The 24,186-nt window shown below is 43.0% G+C and overlaps 1 protein-coding gene across 3 annotated transcripts in view; it reads right to left on the bottom strand.

The window, feature by feature from the left end:
• lrch4 (leucine-rich repeats and calponin homology (CH) domain containing 4) overlaps nt 1–23,911 on the bottom strand; it is a 46,293-nt gene extending 22,382 nt beyond the window's left edge. The window contains exon 1 of one of the 3 annotated variants that reach the window (XM_047593336.1): nt 23,446–23,911. In XM_047593336.1, the coding sequence (XP_047449292.1) occupies nt 23,446–23,617 (172 nt within the window). In that variant the 5' untranslated portion in view covers nt 23,618–23,911. The remainder of the gene's footprint in view (nt 1–23,445) is intronic. The other 2 variants (XM_047593326.1, XM_047593344.1) reach the window with 2 other exon arrangements.
• Between the last annotated feature and the right edge of the window lie 275 nt (nt 23,912–24,186).

Here is a 24,186-nt window from a genome sequence, read left to right as displayed (position 1 = left end):
TAAAGGGGGAACAACGACCCAAATGCAGAGGTGGACGTATCCTTTTCTCTCCTGACTGAAACATAACTGATCCCAAAGAAGAAGTTGATATAAAGTTAACATTTCCAAACTAAGACCAAAGAATTTAGTTTGGAAGGAAAAGCTAGGGAATAAACAAGATATATATATATAAAAAGAATGGTTGAAGTGAAAGCAGCTGAGGAGCCCTGACAGTTTAGTCCCATGAACAGTTAAAAAGCAAAATCCTACAATTCCCACGATGCCACTCAGTAGTATCCTCTGTCACCGTTCTCTGGCCTGTATTCTTTGTAATGCTGTAATTGCTTTCTGTCATAATTGGAGTCTCTAAACCAACGCTGAGATAACAGCCCCCAGGCGACATCAATCAACTCCGTACTCGCATTCTCGTGCCATCTGACAACATCCCCCAACAAATTCCAAAACCACCAAAGCCTAAAATTAACTCACCGGCTCTGAGCACAAGAAAAAACCCACGCTTGGACAGAAAGTTGGCGAGGCCGGTTCCCCGTTCACTTCTGACCAAACTGGGCGAGCGCATCCAAAAATAGCCGCTATTGGCAGCTTCCTGCTCTCTGTTTTCCAGAGTTACTGAATGTGGGCCATTCTCATCCACCTTGAAAGCGTCAATTCTCAGCTCCAGCTACATGTTAAAATGGACACTGACAAATATTTCTATCACTTCGTATGATTAGTCGGTGAAATGGCATCGATCAGACCGTATGTTTCTTTAAGTTATAGACATTTTTCTCAGGATAACGGGGAAATTTCCTCATTGTGAAATGACAATACAACATCTGCCAAGACATTATGACCCAATGTTGTGTAGGTCACTGTTGTGACTCATCAGAGAGTGGACATGGGGGGCCTGAATGTTGTTAGTGGGGGGCTTTTGGGTCCTATAGGTTGAGGGGAGGGGTCTCTATGGTGGATCAACCCACAGATACTTGATCAGTTTGGGATCTAGTGAATTTGGAGACCAGGTCAACACCTTGAGCTGTTCTTCCATGTTCCTTAAGTGTTTTTTATGCATCCTACTAGGGATGTCTGCTGCAAACCATCAAGGGGTGTCATTAATATGAGGTGGGGGTGTCTGGTCTGGTCTAGGTAGATGGTACATGTCTAAGTAACATCCGCAGCAAAGAATGAATGCCAGGTCCGAAAGATTCCCAGCAGAACATTGGCGTTTACTTCCCTGGTGGTCATAATGTTGTGGCTGATCGGTGTACACCTGATGTTTTAATGACATCTTGGTTATAGTAACTAGGAAGTTAGTGTCCATCTAAACACAAACGTCATGTCCCAACGGCGTCGCTTCCCTCCCAATCTGCACCGTTTGGCTTTTTGAGCCTCTTTCATTTTCTCTCGTCCACAGATATATAGATATTGTTGAAACGTTTAATCTACGAACGGGATCAAAAGAAAGTGAGAAAACGCAGCAGAACGCAGCAGAACGACGCAGCACGGAGCTGAGGCGATCATCCAAAAGGCATCATTAGCACCGTGAGCGTTCACTGGCAGCAGGAAGAGACAGACGCTCGTCAATGGCAGACAGCCCAATGGCTCTTTATTGATTGCTGTTGGAAGCAAACCCCCCCCCCCGACAATTCTTTGTTGGCTTCACGAGGGGAGGGGGTTATATTTAGGAATCTCAAGGAAATGTGAGGAAAAAAAGCTATAAATCTGGTCATTAAGCAGTTAAAATAAAATGTTTAAAAATGGAATATTCCACTGTTTAAATATTTACTGTATCACTAGATTTATGTTATTTTTTATATTATTAGTTCTTCTTTCTGTCTTTATATCACTTTGATTTAGAAACATACTTAAGATTTTTTTTTTCTAATATAAATTCTTAAACATTTTAATGAATAAAATACAACTAAAGAGTCTGACAACGGATACATGCTTTCCTCTGTCTTTCATTAGAGAATAATATAAGAAACTGGAATTAGTGTTTGATTATTAAGAATATTTATTAGTATAAAAAAAAAAGCCCTGTGGTGTGATGTGTTTTGTGTTTCCTCTCATGTGGAAACTGGGATATTCTACAGTAGCAGAGAAGCCTCGTCTCTCCTCGTCTTCACTGTCCCATGGCTGGAGGGGAGATGTCTGAACAATAGGTGGGGGTGGGAATACTAGTTTATGTGTGTGTGTGTGTGTGTGTGTGTGTGTGTGTGTGTGTGTGTGTGTGTGTGTGTGTGTGTGTGTGTGTGTGTGTGTGCTGGTTGAATGGTCGGACGCTCTGGGGGATGGAGAGGTTGTGTAGTCTTTGTAATATCCAAACAGTGGGAGCTAAACTGGAATTGATGGTTTTCAAATTTTTAATTTCATTACTGAAGAAATAAAAGGAAATTGCTTTAATTGAAGTTGTGCTTCAAAGTAGTAAATTTTAAATCTGATGCAACACAAAAGATAATAATGTCATCAAGTCAATATTTGTTATTATCTTGGTCATATTCAAGACTGATTTGAAAAGAAAAAATGTCCCTAACTCCTCAACATTTATGGAAAATTAAAAAAAATTGTATTTTTTTTTATACATAAAAAAATCTTCAAAATGGTTGAATTTTTTTGGTAGTTGTGTAAAGTGCTGAAGTGGCTTAAGAGATTTATGCAAAAAAAAAAAAAAAAATATATATATATATATATATTAAATATATATATATATAATATATATATATAAAATAAATATATATATATATATAATATTAATATTTATATATAAATTATATAATATATAAAATATATTATAATATATATCGGTAAAGTTTTATAGCAGTTTTTTGGGAGTGGACATTTTTGTCCGTAGCCTCCTAAGACCCTGCGTCCTCATATGGGGACATGAAGTTTTAGGTTTTATTATATTCATTTAAACCCGTTGTCCTCATTCGTGGACGCTTTAGTCTGCCATCTAGTGGTAGCAAAGGTTAAAACTTCTCATTTACGCTTATTAACGTTTCTAGTTTTAATACGATTCACAAACTTAACAAATTTTATAAATAGCAACGAGCTACAACGTGGCTAATTAGCAAGTACTCGTTTGAGGACATTGGGACTTCATTATACACAATTTGGTGTTTGCTCAGGTATTAAAATAAACAGTTTTTTTATATATTTTACATATTGGTGACATTATTATAATATAAATAATGAAATAACCCCAGTGTCCACATATGAGGACATTTGTTTTTCTCAAAAACGACTACTTCCTGTTCAAAAATAATAAGATAATATCTGATCCCAAATTAAAAATACATAGCAAATAAAAGCTCGGCTTTTAGGAGGTTAATGACTCCAATCAGTGTCCTGTCGACCTATTAGAATTTTTTAATTTCAAACTTTGAGTAAAGAGAGACTTTGTTGCAAAAAAATGAAAAATGTGCCTTATAAACTTAAATGACGGCCAGATGAAGAGAAACAAATCGCCCAAATGGACTAAAATGTCTTAAATGATGGATGAGGGTTAAGCAGGATTATTGCACCAGTCTATATTTGGTCTTATTAGTCAGAAAACATTAAACGGTCCCTATCAGCTTTCCAGGAGTCGTCGGTGCCCAAACAATCTGGTAACTGTTGTGATAAACATACTCTGACTCAACGTCAGATTCATGGGGAAAGCATGTGCTGTGGAATGAGAGCCGCTCTGCCACGGTGGACACAGCGGGACGTTGGCATTAAACGGACGTGGTCGGCAGCCAACTCGGCCAGCTCAACGAGGCTCAGTGAAAAAAGAAAAAAAAAGGAGGAGGAGGAGCAACGTGTCACAGTGACAAGAACCGAAACCTTTCAGTTGAAGCGGTGACTCATAGTGGACCAGCTGAAACTTTGCATTTTGTTTGCAGATTCTCCAGATACAGGTGAGGCCGTCCACGCCCGGGGTTAAAATTAAAAGCGTCCCGGCTGATCACTCCTGACATCTGGAGCATGACTCATAGAGACAAAGGTAGTTCTGAGATAAACCACAATTATCCTTTAAAACGTGGATTGGCCTGATTGTCCAGCTGAGTAAATAATGTCTTTACTGACGAGTAAAGACGCTTGTAAAACAACGCTGATATAATCATAGACTGGATGTAAACTAGTGCTGGCGACACGGACCAGAACTCATATCCTGATATATTTAGGTTTAATATCGATTTATTAGTGAGATAAATGTTCAAAGTCAAAGCCAAATACGATACAGTAGTATTACTGGAAATGGTTATTTAAAAGAAGAGTTGCAAAGACATAAATACAATAAATAATAGCTTATTTTGATCTACATACGTACATACTGTGTGCTTGTGCGGATAAGATGCGCGCTATTCCTCGTAACTTATCCAGAAGGATTACACTTAAACAAGCATCAACATTATATTAACCTAAAATGACACAAATCACCCTTAAAAAAACAAAAAACTGACATATATTTTTTAGTTTGTCCCAAGTCCCGCCCACTAACTTGGATCTTAAAACCTACACTGCAGCATAAATGCAACTTTCTTAGTTTTACATTTAACTTTTTGTTACATATGAATTAGTTAAGTGTATTTTTCTAATTGTTATATAATTTTTTTGTTTATTTTTTTGTGTTTTTGTGGTTATAATATTATCAATGTCTCGTGAAAACTACAAAATTTAAAATACATACATACATTGAACAAAATTTTATAAAAAATTTGGGGTGCGTAAGCTTAATGAAAAGAAAATATGTACAGACTAGTTTCATGCCACTGCAACACCTGCAACCCGACAAACAACTAACATAACAACTGCATCATTTCATTTAAATTAGAATTTAAAAAAATATATCTTTTTTTTTGTCCTACAGTGGGGAAATTGCAGAATTAAAGTTCAATTTGTTGAATTTGAGAAAATATTTCAAAGTTCCTACACACACACACGCACACACACACACACACTTCAGTACTGAGTCAACACAAACTTTACACAAATTAACACAGTAAGTCTATGAGCTGCACTTAAAACCACCACAAGTCGTCTTCTAACAGGATTAATCCACAGCAGCCACGTTAGGATCTCGGCTGCTGACCTGGATTGACCCCTGTTTAGTTGCCACGGTGACCACGTAGATTTTGTGGAAAGCTTAAAAACGAGGTCAGCTAACATTAGCCTGGAGAGACGAGCTCAGCTGAAACGTGTCATGAACATTTACCAGTTTAAATTTTTTTTGTTTTTTTTAAATTAAAAAAGGTCATAGAAAGTCCCTGCAAACCGCCTCGACTCCGCCCGTCCTGCACCGTTGTCTCGTTCTCCAGCTGTTATTGGCTGCGTGTTGATTTAGCCTTTATTTAAGCTATGACAGCGTTGACTCAGCTTCAGCTCAGGTCAGTTTCAGTTCATTCAGGCCGAATCCACGCGTTTACTCTCTGTGACAGCTAATAGAAAACACCTGCTATGAAATCACACATTGTGCAACGTGCTCCCCAAAGTTTTAACCCATAAAACACTTCGACAGCAGCTTCCACAAAAAATGCTACAATGTAACACAAACATAACACAAACACATACGTTAGCAGAAAATCACTTAGTCTCTTAACCAAAGACGTGTCCACTTCTTTCCAGATCAACCACATCACAGTTTCAGCAGCAGGTCTGTTCAGCTCTGTTTTCGATTATTAATAGAAGCAACAATTTATAGAAGCAAAGATTTAACTCAACAAACTACACTGTTTATGATTAAAGACTAGTATGAATAGAAATCCTGTGAATGAACCTTGGTTTAGTTTAATCAGAATAAAAAGATGAGTAGGAAAGTCCCAGGAGATTGGTTTTGGGGCGGAACCAGACATTTATAAAATATTCAGACGGTTATTGGGTTTCATCCAGGCCTGATGTTTTCTAGTACTTTAGCGTCAAAGCTGCCAAAAATCAAAAGTCATGTGACTAAACGTGACACCACCAACCTGATTCAAGCTACGAGCTGCTTTAGCTTTGGCTGATTTATTGGACCTGCTGCAGCTGCATGTCGCACACGTGTCGTTGGACAATACGAGTGAGATAAGATTCAGTTTATTTAAGATCCTGACGTCGGATGCTGAACATTAAAAGATCGGATCAAAAGGGGCTTTTCCGCAGATGAACCTGAAACATAAACTCACTACGTCGGCTTGCAGTGAGTCAAGTGTTGCATCCCGAACCCTCAGAAGCCTCTTAAAAGGAGGAGGGCACGGCGTGTTTACTGGAACAATGGCAGCAGATCATAATCCAGGACAGTGTCAGAGGATTTTCAAAGGATCAAATGAAAGAGGAGGATTTTCCAGCCAGGACTCAGCTCCAGGTCTAATTAGAGTTCGTGACGGAGGAGAATCTGCTTTGGCCTCTTACATCACTGCCGACCTGTTGACCTGGAGAAGCTGCCGCTCTTATAAACTCCAGAGCAAGAAAAGCCTAATCAAAAAAAAAAAAAACAACAAAGGCTTTGCAGACCGCAGTCTTCTTGTGTTACGGTCTATGTTGCATAACCCGGGGCCTCGGCGAGGCACGGCTCAGCACGCTGACATAATCAGCCAAGTCTTTGCTCCGCCGGTCCAAGTTCTCACTTCATTTTACAGCAGACCAGGCCAGGAGCGGCCATCTGGCAAATTTCTCAGCTGGCGGACATGACTTTTTGGGGCCAACGCAACTGCCCAGGCCGGTGCGTTGGACTGAGCAGATGGGATTGTGTTTCTCTCGGTTGACACGGGGTCGGGGTTGGATCCCATCTTTTTAAGCGGTACCCCCTCCGTGCCCGCTGGCTTCATTGACCTGGATGCCAACGCATGCAGCGTGAATAAAGAGACAAATGATGAACGGATGTTCCCAAAGTGGGAACGAACGCAACCGCAAACGAGCTGTAAAGACGGGTCGCGATATCATACGGCTGAGAAATATCGGAGAAATAAAAAGAAAATGTAGAAAAGAAATCGAGCGGAACTGACGTAACAAAACCAGAGACAGAGGAAAAAGATAAGAGGCAGGATGAACCGAGGTGGAGCTGATATATCCAACTATCAAGCACATTGGTAGATCAAGAAGATCTTTGCCTTCTATGTGGACGTGGTTTAACTCTACACCTCAACGATCCAATCTCAATTAGCTCATTCCCCAATGATTTTAAATGCGATAACCTGAAGCCTAAAGGCTAAAGGCGACCTGTGACCGGCAGAAATTCCTCGCCTTTGTTCGCCGCTTCAACAATAAAGCCCGTTTTGTCCGTCCCCTGCGTTTTCCTGTCTTGTCACGCTCGTCTCAGAAAGACCGTCAGAAATAAAGGGGATATCGCGTTTCTCAACGCCCACTGTTTTGTTGTCGCTGGGGAGAAAGTCGGTATTTTTCCATGAAAGAAAAAAGAGGTTAAAGGAAAACTTAAAGTAAATGCACCAACAACATCAGCAGCCTGTAACTGTGCCGAACGTCAACCAGCCACCAAACTTCAGCCCTCGGCTCGTCACCCAGATGGACGAAGGAGTGCGACCCAGGGGGGCCGTCCTAGCGCACAGAGGCGTCCTTGTGCTCGGCTCGTATCACGTTCTGAAGGAGGAAGGTGAGGTTCGTTTCAAGGTGCAGAGGGAGGAGCAGCCTGAATGGGCAGATCAAACGCCGGAGGGGCATCACGAAACAGAGATGAGGAGCTGGGAGACGACAGAGGAATAAGACAAAGGGGCCGACGTGAGCTTCGCAACAAAACCCCGGAGCGGAGTGACTCAACTAAAAAGTGGACTGACTCCACGGGGCTGAAGGAGCTGCTGGGAAAGACGTGTCTTTGCAAACACAGAAATCACTGACTCACAGGGTTACGACTATTAACACCTGGAACACTTTGAAAATGATGGGATCAGCGTAAGGCCTCAGCCGTAATCTACGGCCTTCGTCGCCCTTTGTGTGATCGGTGGTTGGCTAGACGGACAAAAACCCAAGTAGAAGAAGAAGAATCAAAACGTGACCAAACATGTCAGACATGTGGAAATTTTTTCCTCAGGAAAACGAATTCGGAAAGAAATTTGTAAATTATGCAAAAGGGAGGTTTGGTTGGGGGGTAGTTGATTGGTTGGTAGGTCAGTAGGTACTTTTTACATAGATGTATAGTACAATGTACAGGCACTCAAACACCACTCACACTATGTAACAGGAAAACACAACAAACCATACGCACAATATTTACAAGGATTATAAAAATAAGAGAATTGAAATAAGAGGATGCAAAAGGGACATCGTTACTCAATACTACCAACTTGATTCTCCACCAAAAACAACAACAAAACAAGACATAATAATCAAAAGGACACAAGTTTCCAGACACTACTGCAGTAGAGAGCACTGGTTTTCTGGAGCCAAGCTACAAGCTACCATGTCCTAGCTACATTAGCTATGAAGAGCCTGATGTATCAGACACAGTTACAGTAAGGTGTCCAGGAGAATACAGGTTTATAATCCTCCAGGGGAGGACATTTAGATGGAATCTGGACTTGCATTGGCCGATACTGAATATTAAAAGATCGGTATCACATTGGTGCACCCTTACGTCCAACAGCTTCCTCCTGCAACTTCCTGCGCTCCTCGGCTGCACTGCTGCATTCTGGGAATGGATGTTGATAATCATCTACAGTGCAGCTGTTCCATTCCTCAACAAGTACATGTTAGTCCAGCCCAGGCCTCTTAGAAAGTATCACATCTTGCAGAGCAGCATCCACTTCTGCCAAGTATAGCATTTTTTATATATTTTTATTATTTTTGTACCTGCCAGTCGCACCATACCCTCCCGTTCTTATCTAAAATGCCAGAAAAGGATGCAAGTCCAACTCTGACAATGTTTGGGTTTATAACGCAACGTTGCCAGTGACAACACAGCTCTGTGCTGTAAGACAGGATGTGGCTGCGCTGATTCCGGTTACAGTCTCAGTTATAGCGAGCAGATGAGCAGCACTTGCAGAGGCCACGAACCGAGCGCTCTGTTAGCGCTGGGGAGACGCTTTCTTGGTTGACTATGAAGAGGAGAGAAACTAAACTACATTAACCTAAACTAAAGGTTGTCTAGCTGCATGATGCAAGTGTGCTTTGGGTTAGCATTCAAATCTGGGCAATGCATTTGGGATATTCATTCAGAAAAAGGTAGTCCTTGCTTATTTACATCATTCATATGATATCCAGATTTGTTTTTCATTTCTTTCTACAGTTACAGTTGATATTTACATTTAATCTTGCCAACATTTGGCAAAAAAAGGACCAAGCGTCCCTTATGTGACCCTAACCCTAACCTAAACCTCCAAGGCACCGAGAGTTATTCGATCCCTGATGGTGCATCCCAAGGGCTATGGGAAAAAAAAAAAAAAATTCATACAAAAAGCTAGGGATGTCAAGTTTTCTTGCTAGTTTTGACAGTGAGATGCAGTTTTGGTTTATGGGAGACCTTAAATAAAGAACCAGGAAAGATCAGACTGGGCTGAAGACTGATACCGACCTAATCCGATCATTTCACAAACGCCCTGAAGTCGATCAGGACGTCCCAACTAAAACTGGTTTATGACGAGTGTTCACACGATCAGTGATGATGATCTGTTTGTACACGCTCCGTGATGTGAACGAGACATTCAGGACTTTTTTCTGGATCTATATAATAATTGCCCAGTGCGATGAATGAGTGACAGAACTTGGCTGGTTGTCATGTCCGCTGTCACAAACCAAAACCCAAGTGACTCAGCTCGACAGCATGACACAACATGTAAATGAGACTCGCCTTGACGCCTGATGAATCTGCACTACACTCTTTGCACAAACTGTTTTCATACTGCCTGTGGTTATGCCTTAGGATCCCTGTTGACATGTTTTACTTGTGATTACTCTAGTTTTGTCTAGTTACCTACAGAGGCAGTTTGAATGTGGGACGAAAAGAGACTAATAAGGGACGTTTAATCTACTTACATCAGGTCAAGTGCTTTAAGACGGGGGTGTTGGACACTTCCTTAGAGATTAATTTCCTGTCGACTAGTCACACTGTTTTTCTGATACATATTGTACTTGGCAAATCAAGTCGGACCTGATTCACATGCCCTCCTCCTCCTCCTCTTCCTACGACGCCTCCTCCCCTCCCACCATCGTTCACCCTTGCTTCTTTTCAACCACCTCTTCCCAGGCTGCGAGCTTTGCTTTAGCTCTGTATGCAAAGCCCACTGTCGTCATGCAAAAGGTTACAGCTCTGAGAGCACACCAAGTCCTGAATCCAGAACCCACACAACAACAACAACAACTACTACTACATGGCTAGAAATTAACAGCAACCTGGTCATTTAGGAATCAGAGCAATGAAATCTACACTGTGGTAAATATAGTTTTACTGTTTTTCATTTTCAAATTGCAATGAATGCAGACATTTCGAAACATCTCCAGCTCTGAGTGCAACAGATTAGAAATGCCAAACAGATGAAGCAGATGGCAGAAGTGTAAAATTGTTCCAAGCTCCATGGCAACGGTATGCATACTGCAAGAGTGTCAAAGACACTAATACCACAGAGAAAAACTACACTGAGTATGGCATCTCAGTATGTGCTATCCAACTATAAGGCCGACTGATTACAGGCACAAAACTGACACATTAGTTTAGGTAAGAATCTGAATTTTATTTCTAATTAGTTTCACTGTTTTGACCTTTATGAAAACCCGTCTGTCCCCTTAATGTCAAAGATTTACTGTGCAAGAAAACCCGAGGCATGTTAGACGTCCCAAACAGTGACTACATATCGAGATAAACAACATAATAAAAGATCTGCAACGAGAACTAAACTCATTAGACGCAGCGGACTTTCACCACCGTCTGTCGACACAGTCGTCGTTAGAGAAGTCATGTGCAACCTTCTGTCCTTGGGAAACTTCTTTTAGACACGACGTTCAGTGCGACCAAGGTGACAGTACGGAATAATAATCAGCTGCTACCACCTCACCAAGTGTCAAGCAGACATGTTAAGTCACGCGACGTCAGTTTATCTTCTTCGTCGACATATTGACGCTACCCAACTACCATCAAAACAGAAGAGGACGAAGAGGTTTTGACACTACAGGGACGTGGTTTTGGTTCACAGCAGACCTAAAATAATTAACTACGAAAGATCAGGCTTGGCTGAAGCTCGATGTCGATCCGATAAGATCACAGGATACTGATCAGGGCATCCCCGGTCCCCACACGATCAATGACACTTTTACTACAACAAGCGCTGCATTCATCTGTGATGCAAGTTCTCGTCTTTAACTTCATTAAAAACGTCTGTTTGGTCTCTTCATTCCAGGAAAAAAAAAGCTCTGAAATCCAAAAACTGTTATATCCCAAGTGCACATGTGTACACAGCAGTGAGTCGTGCCATTTCAGCCCCTCTGAGGCCCCATGCCTCCTCTATCATCTGGATGCTAAACACTGTGGGAGTAAATGGATCAGCGGGGTTACATAAGACGGTCCCTCGGCTTTCATTATTCACCAGGCGGTCCACTCCACACCATTAGATTATTTACACACGCTCTTACAGTGTTACACGGTGTTTGCGGGACAAACACAAAGCGAGGCGAAGGCAAAGAGACTGGGGCCCATTAACTAATGGCAGCCCGCTGAGCCCGGAGGAGCCGAGCGCCGCAACACGACAAACAACGGAAATAAAGGAAGCACAGGCCGCCGCGAACAACACCCAAGCGCTGGGTTCAAATTCAGCCTGAAAACGTCGGTGTGGGTCAGCTGTCACTCAGCCGCTCCGTTCGTCCGTGCTACGAATTGTCAGAAAAAAAGTTTGAGTGAAGAAAATCGAACTTTAGTTTCATAAATGCTTCGCTTTACGAGCAATACATCACAACGTTACGAATAGGGGTGGGAAACAACATCAATATGGCAATATATTGCGATACTTTGCACTTGTATTTTAAGCTGTGTTTAAAATTTCTCAATATATCACAATATCGCAATAATGTATCGTATCGTGACTCAAGTATTGCGATACGTATCGTGAAGTCCTTGCCAATACCCACCCCTAGTTACCAACGTCCCATAGACTGTAAATAAGATGGACATCACAACAGCCCCTCAAAAGTGAAGCCAGAGCGAGTAGAGCTCCCCCTGGTGGCTGAGCGCAGTAAGGTACTAGCCCCACCCCCTCCATGTTAGCCCTAAAACTAAAACACTAAAGTAGGCGTTTTTTAAGGATGTTTCCGTCATGTTTCTGGATCTTGTCGCTATAGAAACAGGATGCGACGCTCAGTGAAGCAGAGTAGGAACACGTACATAAAGTGTATAAGGCAACATTTCTTCAAAAAAGCGCAGTATTAATCAAACTAAAGTTAGTCCAGAGGAAGTGTAGGAGGCTGCTCGATAAGCTCCATGTGTGTCTAAATTAACCCGACTCTCGCTTCCAGACATGCCGGTAAAACGACCAAAACAACCTTGAACGCAACCATGAAAAATGTGGGAGTTCTTAAAACAGAGGCCCAATAAGATGTACACTTCCACAGCTGCACAACCTTTGTACAGATCAGCATCTCAACAGGGCTTTCTAACCTTGAAACGAGACGATAGTACCGGTATGTCGGCTATTACACTGAGTTTTGTCTAATTCCTGTTTGGGTTTGGTGGTCACAGCGTAGGAGTCACGACAATAAAAGATCTATATCTATATCTATATCTATATATATATATCTATATCTATATCTATATCTATATATATATATATATCTATATCTATATATATATATATATATATATATATATATATATATGCCAATCTGTTTAACACTCAAGCATCCTTCTAATTTACCTCCCTCTAGTTACCTTAGCGGACAAAAATGTACGTTTTTTTTGTTTGTTTTTTGTGCATAAATCTCTTAAACCACTTCAGCACTTTACGAAAAATCAACAAAATTAGTTTTATGGAAAAAATGTTCATTCTTTTCATAAAAACAACCATGACTTCAAGTAATCAAACTGGCATTTAAAGGGTTAAAATTCCTCAAAATGATTGAACTTTTGGTCGTTTTGTCAAGTGTTGAAGTGGTTTAAGAAATTTATGCAGAATTTTTAATTAAGTTTTTTTGAACATGGACGTTTTTGTACAGTAAAGTTACAAGAAGGTGGTAAATCTTTTTGACAGTGGCCTGTTGACCTATTAGAAATATTTCTTTTAAATTTCAAAACTTTTGTAGTGATAGACTTTGTTACAAGAAATGTGCCATATGCACTAACACAGTCGAAATGGCGCCAAATGAAGAGGAAAATTTTGCCCAAACGGACAAAAATGTCTCTAAGGTTACCTCAGGTTACCTAAAAAAAAAAAAGAAAATAATAATACTACTACTACAGACCACCACACAGCTCACTGCTTCATCTGTTTAGCGGTGTTATTTATAAAAACCCCAGCTGATCGCTGGTTACACAGGAAGGACCTTTGTGTGTTTTCACTGATGCTCAGTTGCCTGACAACGAGCGACGGGCCCTCCAGACTCCAGCACCTTAGAAACGACGGCTATGGCAACGATGGAGCCGACGAAGTTCAGACGCTTCACAAACAAACACGGGAGCCCAGGACCCCAGCACCACCACGTATGGTGTTTGTCGGCAGACGGGCAGCGTCCGTCCTACAGCCGCCTGATTTGTTTCTGGAGCCTTGTCTCTGGTTACCGCCCCTGGGACCGGGGAGGGATTCCCCCTCCCCACCAGCTGCTGCGCTCGGAGAGAGAAAACACACCAGCAGGTTTCAGGCAGACGGGGGCGAGGGAGGGACACGTGTAACTACGAATACAGTAAAATAAAAAGGCCTTGTTTAGTTCGGATTCTTTATATATATATATATGTATACACCGATCAGCCACAACATTAAAACCACCAACAGGAGAAGTGAGTAACATTATGACCATGTTGTGACTATTCACTGTTCTGCTGGGAAACTTTTGGACCTGGTATTCATTTGTGTGGATGTTACTTAAGACATGTAGCCCCCACCTAGACCAGACCAGACCAGACCAGACCCCCCCATAGCAATGACACTCCTTGATGGCTTAGAAACACCTAAAACAAAAAAAAAGATGAAAACCAGCACAAAGTGTTGGGGTGCGATGCACTGGAACGAACCTGATCCACGGAGGCCCCTCCCCTCAACACATAGGACCCAAAGCTCCCCCCCCATCTCCCCACTTCACACTAACAACATCCTGTTTCCAGACACCCCAGGACCCCCCCCCCCCCTCCCCAGAAGGCCCATGACCAATCTCTGATGAGTCACAGCTGTTCTGGGAGACACGGTATTAGGGAGGCGGTCATAATGTTACGGCTGATAGGCTTCTCTGCAGATGTTGCACCACCACGTCCCATATTTACCAGTTCATGAAACACTCCTTTCATTTCTCCCCATGAGCATCTTTTTCTTTTTTTTGGAGCGAGCTCACGGAAACTGATCCGCTTTATTTTTTGGTGACATTTACCGTAACAAAAAAATACGGGTAGAGGGGGTTTGTCCGGGGGCGCTGGCGCTGGACGGCGGCGTGGAAACAAGCTGGCCGACAGAACAAGTGTGAGGCAATCAAGAGTGAGCGCGCACTCGGAAGAGGACAAAGCAGAAGTGAAGAGACTGTTGCGAACAGGCAGAGCCCACATCCGCAGCACAGAGGAAACAAACCGCGGAGGGGTGACGCTCACAAGGCAGCGACACGCATGCACGGCCTCGTTTAATGACGCACAACAGATGTAAACAACCAGCGGAGAAAGAGGCGACCTCCATATGCCGAGCTCAAAACTACTGTACGGCAGCGTGACTTTCCAGTTTCAGGCAGATTAAGGCTCAAACCCGGGGTCGTTTGTTTAAAGGCGCTTTCAAAGTGTGTGTCACAAGACGATGACACTGCGGAACTTTGGTTAAGATGAAGTAATGGTCAGATACGATCCTTTCAAAACATGTGAACAGGAAGCCTCCCACGTATTTTCTCTCCAAACATTACAAATCATTCAAATATTCGAAAGATGAAAAGATGGAAAACAAGGGCGAGACTTGATAAGGTTCCGCGTTGATCAAACGTACCCGAGTGGTATTTGAACACAGCACCAATGTGTTGATATGTCGTTGGACGGGTTTGTTCGAGCATCTTCTCCGTCTTCCTCGCGCGGCGTGTTTGCATTACCCCCCTGAGGAGGACGTGATTGAGAACGAGTTTCGTGACATTAATTCAGAGGAAGGCGTCGAGTACATTAAGAACTACCTGGAACTGGCATGTGCTCGTGTGAAACGAAAGGGTTCATTTTTGTGTGTCAAAAGATAGAAAAGCAATGCCGATCTTTCTCCAGATGGACAAAACGTCCTCCCTTGGAGATGCATAACGACTCTTCCTGTCTTACTTGTGTTCTCCTACATCACAATGCATCATGCAAATGTATTAACTCCGAGTAATAAGGCTGTGAAAGCAGCAAGTAGTGAGGAAGAAGCTACGACAGTAGAAATGTTCTGGTCACCAAAGACCATAAACTCCCTAGATTTTTGTCTCAACCCTCGGAAACATCTCCAGGAAACTATTCACTTCTGTCAAACCTTCATTCGTTTAGTGTTTGGTGTCGTTTCAGGGCTGCGTTTGCCTGCGGGTACTCGGTGTGATCCGAATCAAGTCGGTAGCACCGACTGACGAACGCCTACTACCACCTACACCAAAAATCCACAATAGCACAATTTACAAATTTCTAACTGACTGACTTGAACATCCACCGTAAGTCACCAATGGACAAAATTTAAAGCGTGGCTGAACACTGGGAAGTTGCACTTTCTGGAAATAAATAAGTGGCCATTACGGTAATTATGACGCAAGACCGGGAAGATGCAGGAAGAGCGAGTTGTTTGGAGGAATTTGTTGGTAAAAACAAAGTTAGGTTGAGATGTCACGAAGGTCTTCCAGACAAAAGCACAACTTCCTATTGAATTTTGTCCACAGCGCCAACTACTATGAGTTCCGGTAATTCAAATACCACATATTTTAACGGGTCGTCTGCGATTCATTCAGGCTTTAAAGGGTAAATCTCCAAGAGTTTTTGAAGGCAGCAGACGGGTTCAGCCATGCGATTTAAGTTCCTCTTCTTCTTTCTTTGGTTAATGCTAGAGATTAAAACAGAAGACGTAGTTTAGACTCTACAGACGCAAAGTTTTGGCTAATGGCCGACCTACAATTGGACGGGTCCAGTCATCTCCCATACAAATACCTGACATTCCTAAGTATGGCCCAAAATGGTAAAATGGCACGACAACAACTACATAATCAAAACAGGATCGAATGACTTTTCAGATGGTATTCTGAGATAGCTTAACCTTATTAAGTCCCAAAGAGGGAGGAAGGAGGAAGTTGTGTATTATCTCCCAGCTATCTGTCTGAATCTGCTGCAGGTGCTCTGGTAATGACGTTCCTGGCCGACAGCTCGGCCCCCGGGGGCGTTTTTGCGAGGCTATTCCGGGAGTTGTCAAAAAAAAAATGTGCCGGCCGCATTCGGTGCCACGTTTCCGTTTTTTTTGCTCGTTCCTACCACGACATCCCGGTAAACTGTGTGTTGTTGTTGACGGGAACGAGACGAAGAGATCGACGGCACGGTCTGCGACAAATATTTAGGCGAAGCAGAACACTAGAGGGGTTGTTGCTTCCTCGCATCAAAGGGAAAGAAAGCCACAACAAACTGGCCTCTTCCAGGTATTTGTGCCTGAAAAGCTGCTCAATGGTGTCAGGATGTTGTAACAGCCCAAACTAAGCATGACCAAAGACAGACTGAAAATGTGTGGAACTGAAGCCCTAGGAATCAAATAGCACAATTTACAAAAAGTTATTAAGAGTTCATTGAAAGCTACAGGAACATGAGGATTTATCCTCCCCCTTATGCACATGCTCACCCCTCCTTCCTCCCTCCATTCATTCATTATTTCTGCAGGCAGCTGCTGGGCTTCTCTGTTGTGGTATGGAGTGCTGCCTGTCCAGATCCCCCTCCTGTTCCCAACAACGAGCCCTTGTCTCCCCCGAGGTCATACAAGACTGGAGAGCTGTTTATTAACTCTGTGGCCCACGCAACAGCATTTCCGTCGCTCCTGGTCCTGGACAAACTGCATTTGTCGCGTCTTTTCTTTTAATAAAGTCAGAAGCTGATATATATATCAGGTTTATTGCTCAGAGGGAGGCTTTAATATTGAGGATCTGATATGTTTATTTGCCGAGCGCTCACTTGCTTTGAAGCACGAGGAAATTGAAATTAGGAACTTAATCTAAAGGTTATAGGCAGGAAGGTCTGGAGAAACAAATGATAGTGAATCTTCTCCAAAAGTTCAATTAGACGTGTCAGTAATTGATTGTTTTTTGTTATAAGATAAGGTTATTAACACAACTATGAACCAAAAGCTGCTATCTTGAAGTTCGTCTTCACAATTAGAATCAGAATCGTCTTTGGATTTAATTTCTAACTTGTGTGTTAAAATATTTTATATCCCACTGACAGTTGCTGAGACCAACTAACCTACACACACTTTACAAGCCTTCAACTATCTGGTTGTCAGGACAAAATAACCTGATCTACAATATATAATCTGCTTCATTTCAGACTGCAATAGCTTCGCCTTGTACCCATTGGTTTAATCGGACATTTCAGCAGAAAGAATACCTGTACACCGACATAGAATACCTGTCCATGTCAACTGACCCTCCCAAACAGCCACTTTCCACCCTCTAAACGATCGTATAAGTGGCTCCATAACCCCAGAACCTCACGTCCTGTTTAAAGAAACGCAGGGTGTCATTCTTTAATTACTGTCATTTGCAGACATGACGACTTCAGTGCCTGTTTTTTCCCACCAGACTCGTGGATAATGCATGTCCTCTACAGTAGACTAGACACAAGTAATGTTGTGTATGTCTAGTCCCTAGGTCACCACTTCACTGTGCTAGGGATCAATCAAGGTTTTTTGCCCAGTGTTGGCAGATCTTTGGACATTCATGAAGGTTTTCCTGATCTTACAGTGTCTAAGTTAATGTAACAAGGAGATTTCCTTGTACCTTGTCTCCAGAAACCTGTGTTCTCTGCTCTACTAGAGAAATGTGTTGGTCTAAGTCCTTATTTCTCTCTGGAACATTGTTCTCTTTGACTTTACCTCAATAAACGTTTCCTTTAAAGGCCTGAGTGGAATTTGTTTTCTTCTTTGTTTGCTTCGGTGTTGAATCAAGGTGGTAGTATTGATTCTTACACACAGCAGAAACGTTCAGTCACATGAATTCAGTTCCTCTTCTTCCACTTTTGGGAGCTTTGACATGAGCCAACAAAGAGGAAGAAGGGGGACGTGGTTTTGGGTTAAGCCACACCTAAAATAAATAACTACAAAGTTTGGACATTTAGACTATTTTACTTTACCAAGATATTACAAAGTGAACGTTATGGACTTAAGAGTGCACACTCAGCTTTGATTCTTGTGGGTCATTCATTTCCAAACTGTTATTTAATATGTAAGTGAGTGTTTTCTAAGGAATTATAGGTAATAGTTCACCTGAACCGAAATCTGTTTCACTTCCTAATGTGGATGATCTTTCGTTGTGCATCACGAAGACGATAAAAGATCAAGAGTTCATCTTGACTCGACCGCTTCGACGTCCACCTAAAGCAAACTGAAAGCGATGAAAGCTGTTTGCCCCCGGTGTGTGAGCCCTGCACGCTCATCAAACACCACCCTGCAACAACACACAGGCCTGTGGGTCTACGAGGTGAACACAGCGCACAATAGCTGGGCTTTGTTCCCTTCCAGCGCTCTCAGCTACCGGGAAACACTCTGGAGGAGGAAAGCCAAGTCTCTGCCTTTGTGTGTGAGTGTGTGAACCTTTGACCTTCCTGAGGGAAGCTTGGGGGGGGGGGACGGGTGGAGGGGGGAGACGGGTGGGGAGGTGGAGTGATGTTAGGATAAACACTGGTGGGCCTCCACACAGTCCCATCCTATTCCCGTTCAGCCATCGCTAGCTGTAAAGACGCCACAGCTACGCCTATTTCTACAACCGGCTGACGACAATTTAAGAAAAGTAATGCATGTATACACCAATCTGCCATAACATTATGACCAGCCCAAAAACAGACTCATCAGAGAATGGACATGGGTCCTGTGTGATGTGGTTAGTGGAGGGTCTCTGTGTCCTGTGGGTTGATGGAGGGGTCTCTATGGTGGATCATCCCACTGACACTCGATCTGGTCTAGGTGGGGGCTACATGTCTAAGTAACATCCACACCAATGAATATCAGGTCTGAAAGTTTCCCAGCAGGACACTGAACTGTCAGAAGTTGCTTCAAATGTTCTTTACTTGTCCTGTGGGTGGTCTTAATGTTGTGGCTGATGGGTGTACATGATTTGGGACGTCACGTACATCACACAAACCATACGTCTGTCTATAGTTTCAGCACAAACTGCTGCAACTGCACAATTTTTTTCTTCGGCGACTTCAACTATTTGGCAACTTGTGTCACCTAACTCCTGCAAGTACGAACATGATGCAAGGCTCCTTATCCCCACCCTCCCCCCCCCAGTCCTCCAGCTCTGCATGACTAACACCACTCTGCTGAAATTTGAGCAAACAGAAATAAATTCCCTCTCAAATCCGTTTTTTTTCCAAAATACTTCATCGTGATTTTGCAGGAAGATGTTATCTGCGCTTGTAAGGAGCTTGTTAAATATGATTGTAAAGCACACGAGTCTGCGTACGTATCGAATCCAACCCCGTCCAGACTCTACCTGACAAACACCATGACATGTCTGGTGAATCAGCGCCGACCGTCTCCGCCCGCTCAGACTCGCACACACCGAGAAACTGACAAGGCTCCTGCAGGAGGATTCTCTGTTGATATAGCGTCTGTGGGAGTGGGAATAACTACCAGGTATGTCAGTGAAACTCACAGCACACATTACCCCCTTCAAATACAGCCTAGGTGCTGCTAAAAACCTGTGTTCAAGACTTGAGTGTCCACAATTGTCCCTATAGAAGAGCACGACCCTGCAATTAAGAGCTGAATCAATAACGAATGAGTCACCGGGAGCCGGCATGAATGACGAGGCTTGTCGAGGTGGACGCGAAGCCAAGGACGGATAAAATGTCCTTAAAAAGTCTAAAGTACGACAACTCCCCCAGTCGAGTATTTGTACCATGTTGCATATGCAGATGTATCTGTTGAGAGAAGCGCATGTTTCCTCTTAGTATTTGCGCCTCCGATTACCGTATTTCCTCGAATAAAGCCGCAGTCTGTTCTGAGCAGGCGTCGTCTGCGAAGGGGAACTGCACCGGTTTATAAAAATAGGAGCTTATCGTCGTCATAGAGGTCAAAACCGCAGCAAACATCAAACCTTGAACACACCAAGTTAATCCTGCTGACTAAGTAAAAAAAAATAAAAAATCAAAAACAGAAGCACACATGAACAGCCAGGGTTTGGGAGTCTACTGTCGTAGAAGGTAGTATCTTAAAAAGTATATCAGTGGGTCAATTAAACTTCTTACACTCGGTTACAAATCCTCTTTAATACAAATCTTTCTTGTAATCTAAATCTAAATCTCTAAAGTCGGGGGGTTGCTCACAATAAATAACATCTTACGCTACTAAAACACGCCCGTCTCCAGGAAACTTTCCTATTCTTTTCAGGGCAGTGTTCAGAGTGAGTCGTTGTTTCAGTGCAGTCCGGTAAAGACTAGGGATGGGAACCATAGCGGCACCAGTGCTGATGCTTACGGTAGTAACCAGGCCCGAAAAGCCCCCTTAGCTCTACTGCTAAAGCTACACGTCAGTTTTTCACCTGCATGGATAGAAGTGAACCTTCAAAAGGACACCTTCACCTGAAAACATGCAGACTGGGCCACCTAACCCTAACATAGCATAGGCACCGTTTTTGGACAAATTTGTATGTTTTCCATGTCCTCAGCACCGGCAGCGTCCCTACCGCAGACATCATTTTGGGTTCATCTTCTTTTTCTTTGGTTTACGGCAGATTTGATGGAAAGACAACATTTTGACACTACAAGAACGTGGTTTAGGGTCAAGGCAGATGTTACGTAAATAAAAAAAAGATCAGACTTGGCTGAAGGCCGAGACTGATTTAAAAATGTCTGGGACGATACCAATCAACATGCCTCCACCGAGAACCCAGGTGATATCACCATGCCGTCACCATCATGATGGTAATCTGTTAGTCATGGTGAACCGGAGCCGCTGCGTAACCTCCAAACCCATCGCCACTTTCATCTAGCGCCCGACTCTCGCCAGCTGAACCTCGGCGTGGCCGGACACATCCTAATGAAGCGGTATTACCATAGGTATGGGATATATTCATCACTTCCAAAGCCATTAGGGGTCGGGTTGCCGCGCTGGCAGGTGCCTGGGTGTGCGTTTATGTGTGCTCAAGGTCTTGCCGTCCCACGGGGTCCAGACCTGGGTTGTTATGAGCAGATGGTCATAATTACCAAAGCACAGAAAGAAGCAGCAGCAGTAGCAGCACAGCACTGGGGAGGAGGAGGAAGGGGGGGGCTGCTTTAAATCGCTGCATGGCCAGATTGATTTCAGCAACCTGGAAGGGGTAATCCTCTTTCCAGCATAGGCCAGGCCGAGGTAGTTCCCTTTAATCCACGCCCGTCAATCCACGTTTACTTACAGCTAAGTTTTACTCTCCGATGCCGTTACGGTGAAATCTACGAATGTCCTGATTGGATCAGATGAGCCAGATGACACATGGTCAGCAAGAAAAACCTGGTGAATGTGACTCACGATTTAAAGGAGAAAATATTTTAAGGCTGGTTTCTGTAAAGCGTCTTGAGACGATTTGTATTGTTATTGGCGCTATGTAAATAAATTTGAATTGAAGTGAATTAAAAATACTGTGAAAAACACACAAGGACAAAAAACTCTCTTTTCCTTTGACAGAAGCGCATTTAGAGAATCAATTAAGAGGCTAAAACTGCACCTAATAAGAAAAAACTAAACAGAAACCATGCAACATATTCACCTCTATGCTGCATGCTAACAGCAAAGCTAACGCACTGCACTTGTTAAAGACAGAAATCAGATCTATTAGAGGTGCAGTTTGTGGGATATACGGAAAGAAAAAGCAGATGTTGATGGTTTAAAGGAAGAATCTTAATTTTTTAACCAATTTTCTTAAGTTGTTGTAGACAAAATGATGAATATACACACACACACAATCACACACACATATATAAATATATATATATTTGCAGAAGTCTTGCGCAATGTGGCCAGGTTTAAGGAAGGATGTGCCTTCGCTTCCTTGTTACCCACAGTTTAGGCCTAATTCATAATAATTTATAGTGCTGTGCTGAACTACGTACGTAGCCTGCGTTGGCCTGAGTCGTCGTAAGTCTGGCTCGCTCTGCAACAACTCCACCCAAACACTAGTTGGCGCTGCCTCTTTTTTTTTTTTTTTTGCAAGTTGGGTTCATTTTTGTTTATACTTCCTGCTTCACTCTCAACAATGGTAGCTTTCGCCAAAATTTCGCGTAACACGACTTATACAAATATCTGTATCTCCTCAGTTAACCTCAGCAATTCTTTATTGATCCATCAAAACAATCAATCCGAAAACCGCGGAGACGGACAAGCAGCTGGAAATGCTAAAGCGGAAGCGCGCTACTACCAAGCGGACCAATCACAGCGCATCTCGTCTTCATAAATTGCGGGTTAGGCTTCTGCAAAAAGTGTTAACGCAGATACTAGGACAACTAGGGAAGGTTAACTGCGGCGGTTCGGGGATACACACATTTGTACGACTTGTGTTTTGGAGGAATTTGGGCAAAGTTTTAGCCAAAGTTAGTAGCCATTGATGAAAGTGAAGCAGAAATTAAACCGACAGGGAAAAAAAAGACACAGCGCCGACTAGCGCGTTACGTGTTATTGCAATGCTTGCACCATATCTATACAGCTGTACTTTTTATAGTCTTTATTCTATTGTTTTCATATTTGATCACTGCTTAAGTCCACAATCTCCCTTTGTTCTTACATAATGACAATAAAGGTTTCTTGGTTCTTGATAAAGAATGGCACCGGCTACGTAGGCTACGTACGTAGGTCTAGGTCCCGCAGTACTATAAAAGAGCCTTTAGAGATGCAGTTAGGTGGGTGGGATATACAGAAAGATAAAGTAAGATGCTGAAGGTTTAAGGGAGGAACCTTCATTTTTTTTTTTTTTTATTTTAAGTTGCTGTAGAGAAGATATATTTATTCGGAGCCGTCTGGCGCAACGCGGTCGGGTTTTTGAGGAAGGATGTGCCGTCGCTTCCCCGTTAGAAGAAAAGAAGCAGGTGGCGATAAAACAAAAGGCGATTCTCTCCGTCTCCCGTGATAATAGCAGCAGGAGCTGGGTTCATGCTCGGGTAAGTTAAGGAGGAGGAGGAGGAGGAGGAGAAGGAGGAGGTAATAAATGGCGAAAAAGCAAACCGACCTGCGTGCGTAATGTCGGACAGGTCGTAGTTCCTCGCGCTCCGGGGGAACTCCTTCAGTTTTCGGTTGGACAAGTTGAGAGCCCCGCTCGCGGCAGCCTCCTCGAGCGCCTTCTCCACGCTCCGGCTGGCCGCTACGGTGGCCGGTAGCTGGGCTCCATCCCCAGCAGCCATCAAACGCACAGGTCCTCCTTCCTCTACTACTTTATATGCTGTTTAATTTTGTTGTTTCTCCCTATAAAGCTCCACTTTCATGCCGCCCTCCGCCTCCGAATGATAAACTCCAAAGCGCGCGTTGCTCCTCTCGTGAACTTCTTCTTCTTCTTCTTCAAAAAAGAAAAAGAAGCAAAAAAGTTGGGAGGTGAAATCCGCTCACGGAGGACGTCGTGAGTTTGAAGCGTCTCTCCGGCTCCTTTCACACACACAACGGGGACCGTCGGCTTCTCTCCTCCCTCCTCATCACCTCCTCCTCCTCCTCCTCCTCCTCCTCCAGTAGATAGAGAGCGGCGCGGCCTGTCAATCTACCAGGAAGTCGCGTGAAGTTGGAGAAAATGCGCGGGAACTTTACGGAAATGAACGCGATGTTCTTTCAAAATTAAAGCAGCTAAAAAATAATAATTAATAAAAACGTGGCACATACTCGGGACCATAGCAGTGCACTGTACATAACTGTATATACGGAATACAGAGCATATATAATATAGTAGTAACATAAATAATAACGTTTCATTTATTTATTTTGA

Source organism: Mugil cephalus, chromosome 1 (genome assembly GCF_022458985.1).
Source record: "Mugil cephalus isolate CIBA_MC_2020 chromosome 1, CIBA_Mcephalus_1.1, whole genome shotgun sequence".
Taxonomy (NCBI): domain Eukaryota; kingdom Metazoa; phylum Chordata; class Actinopteri; order Mugiliformes; family Mugilidae; genus Mugil; species Mugil cephalus.
Note: the sequence above shows the minus strand (reverse complement) of the source record. Positions and strands in the feature narration are given on the sequence as shown.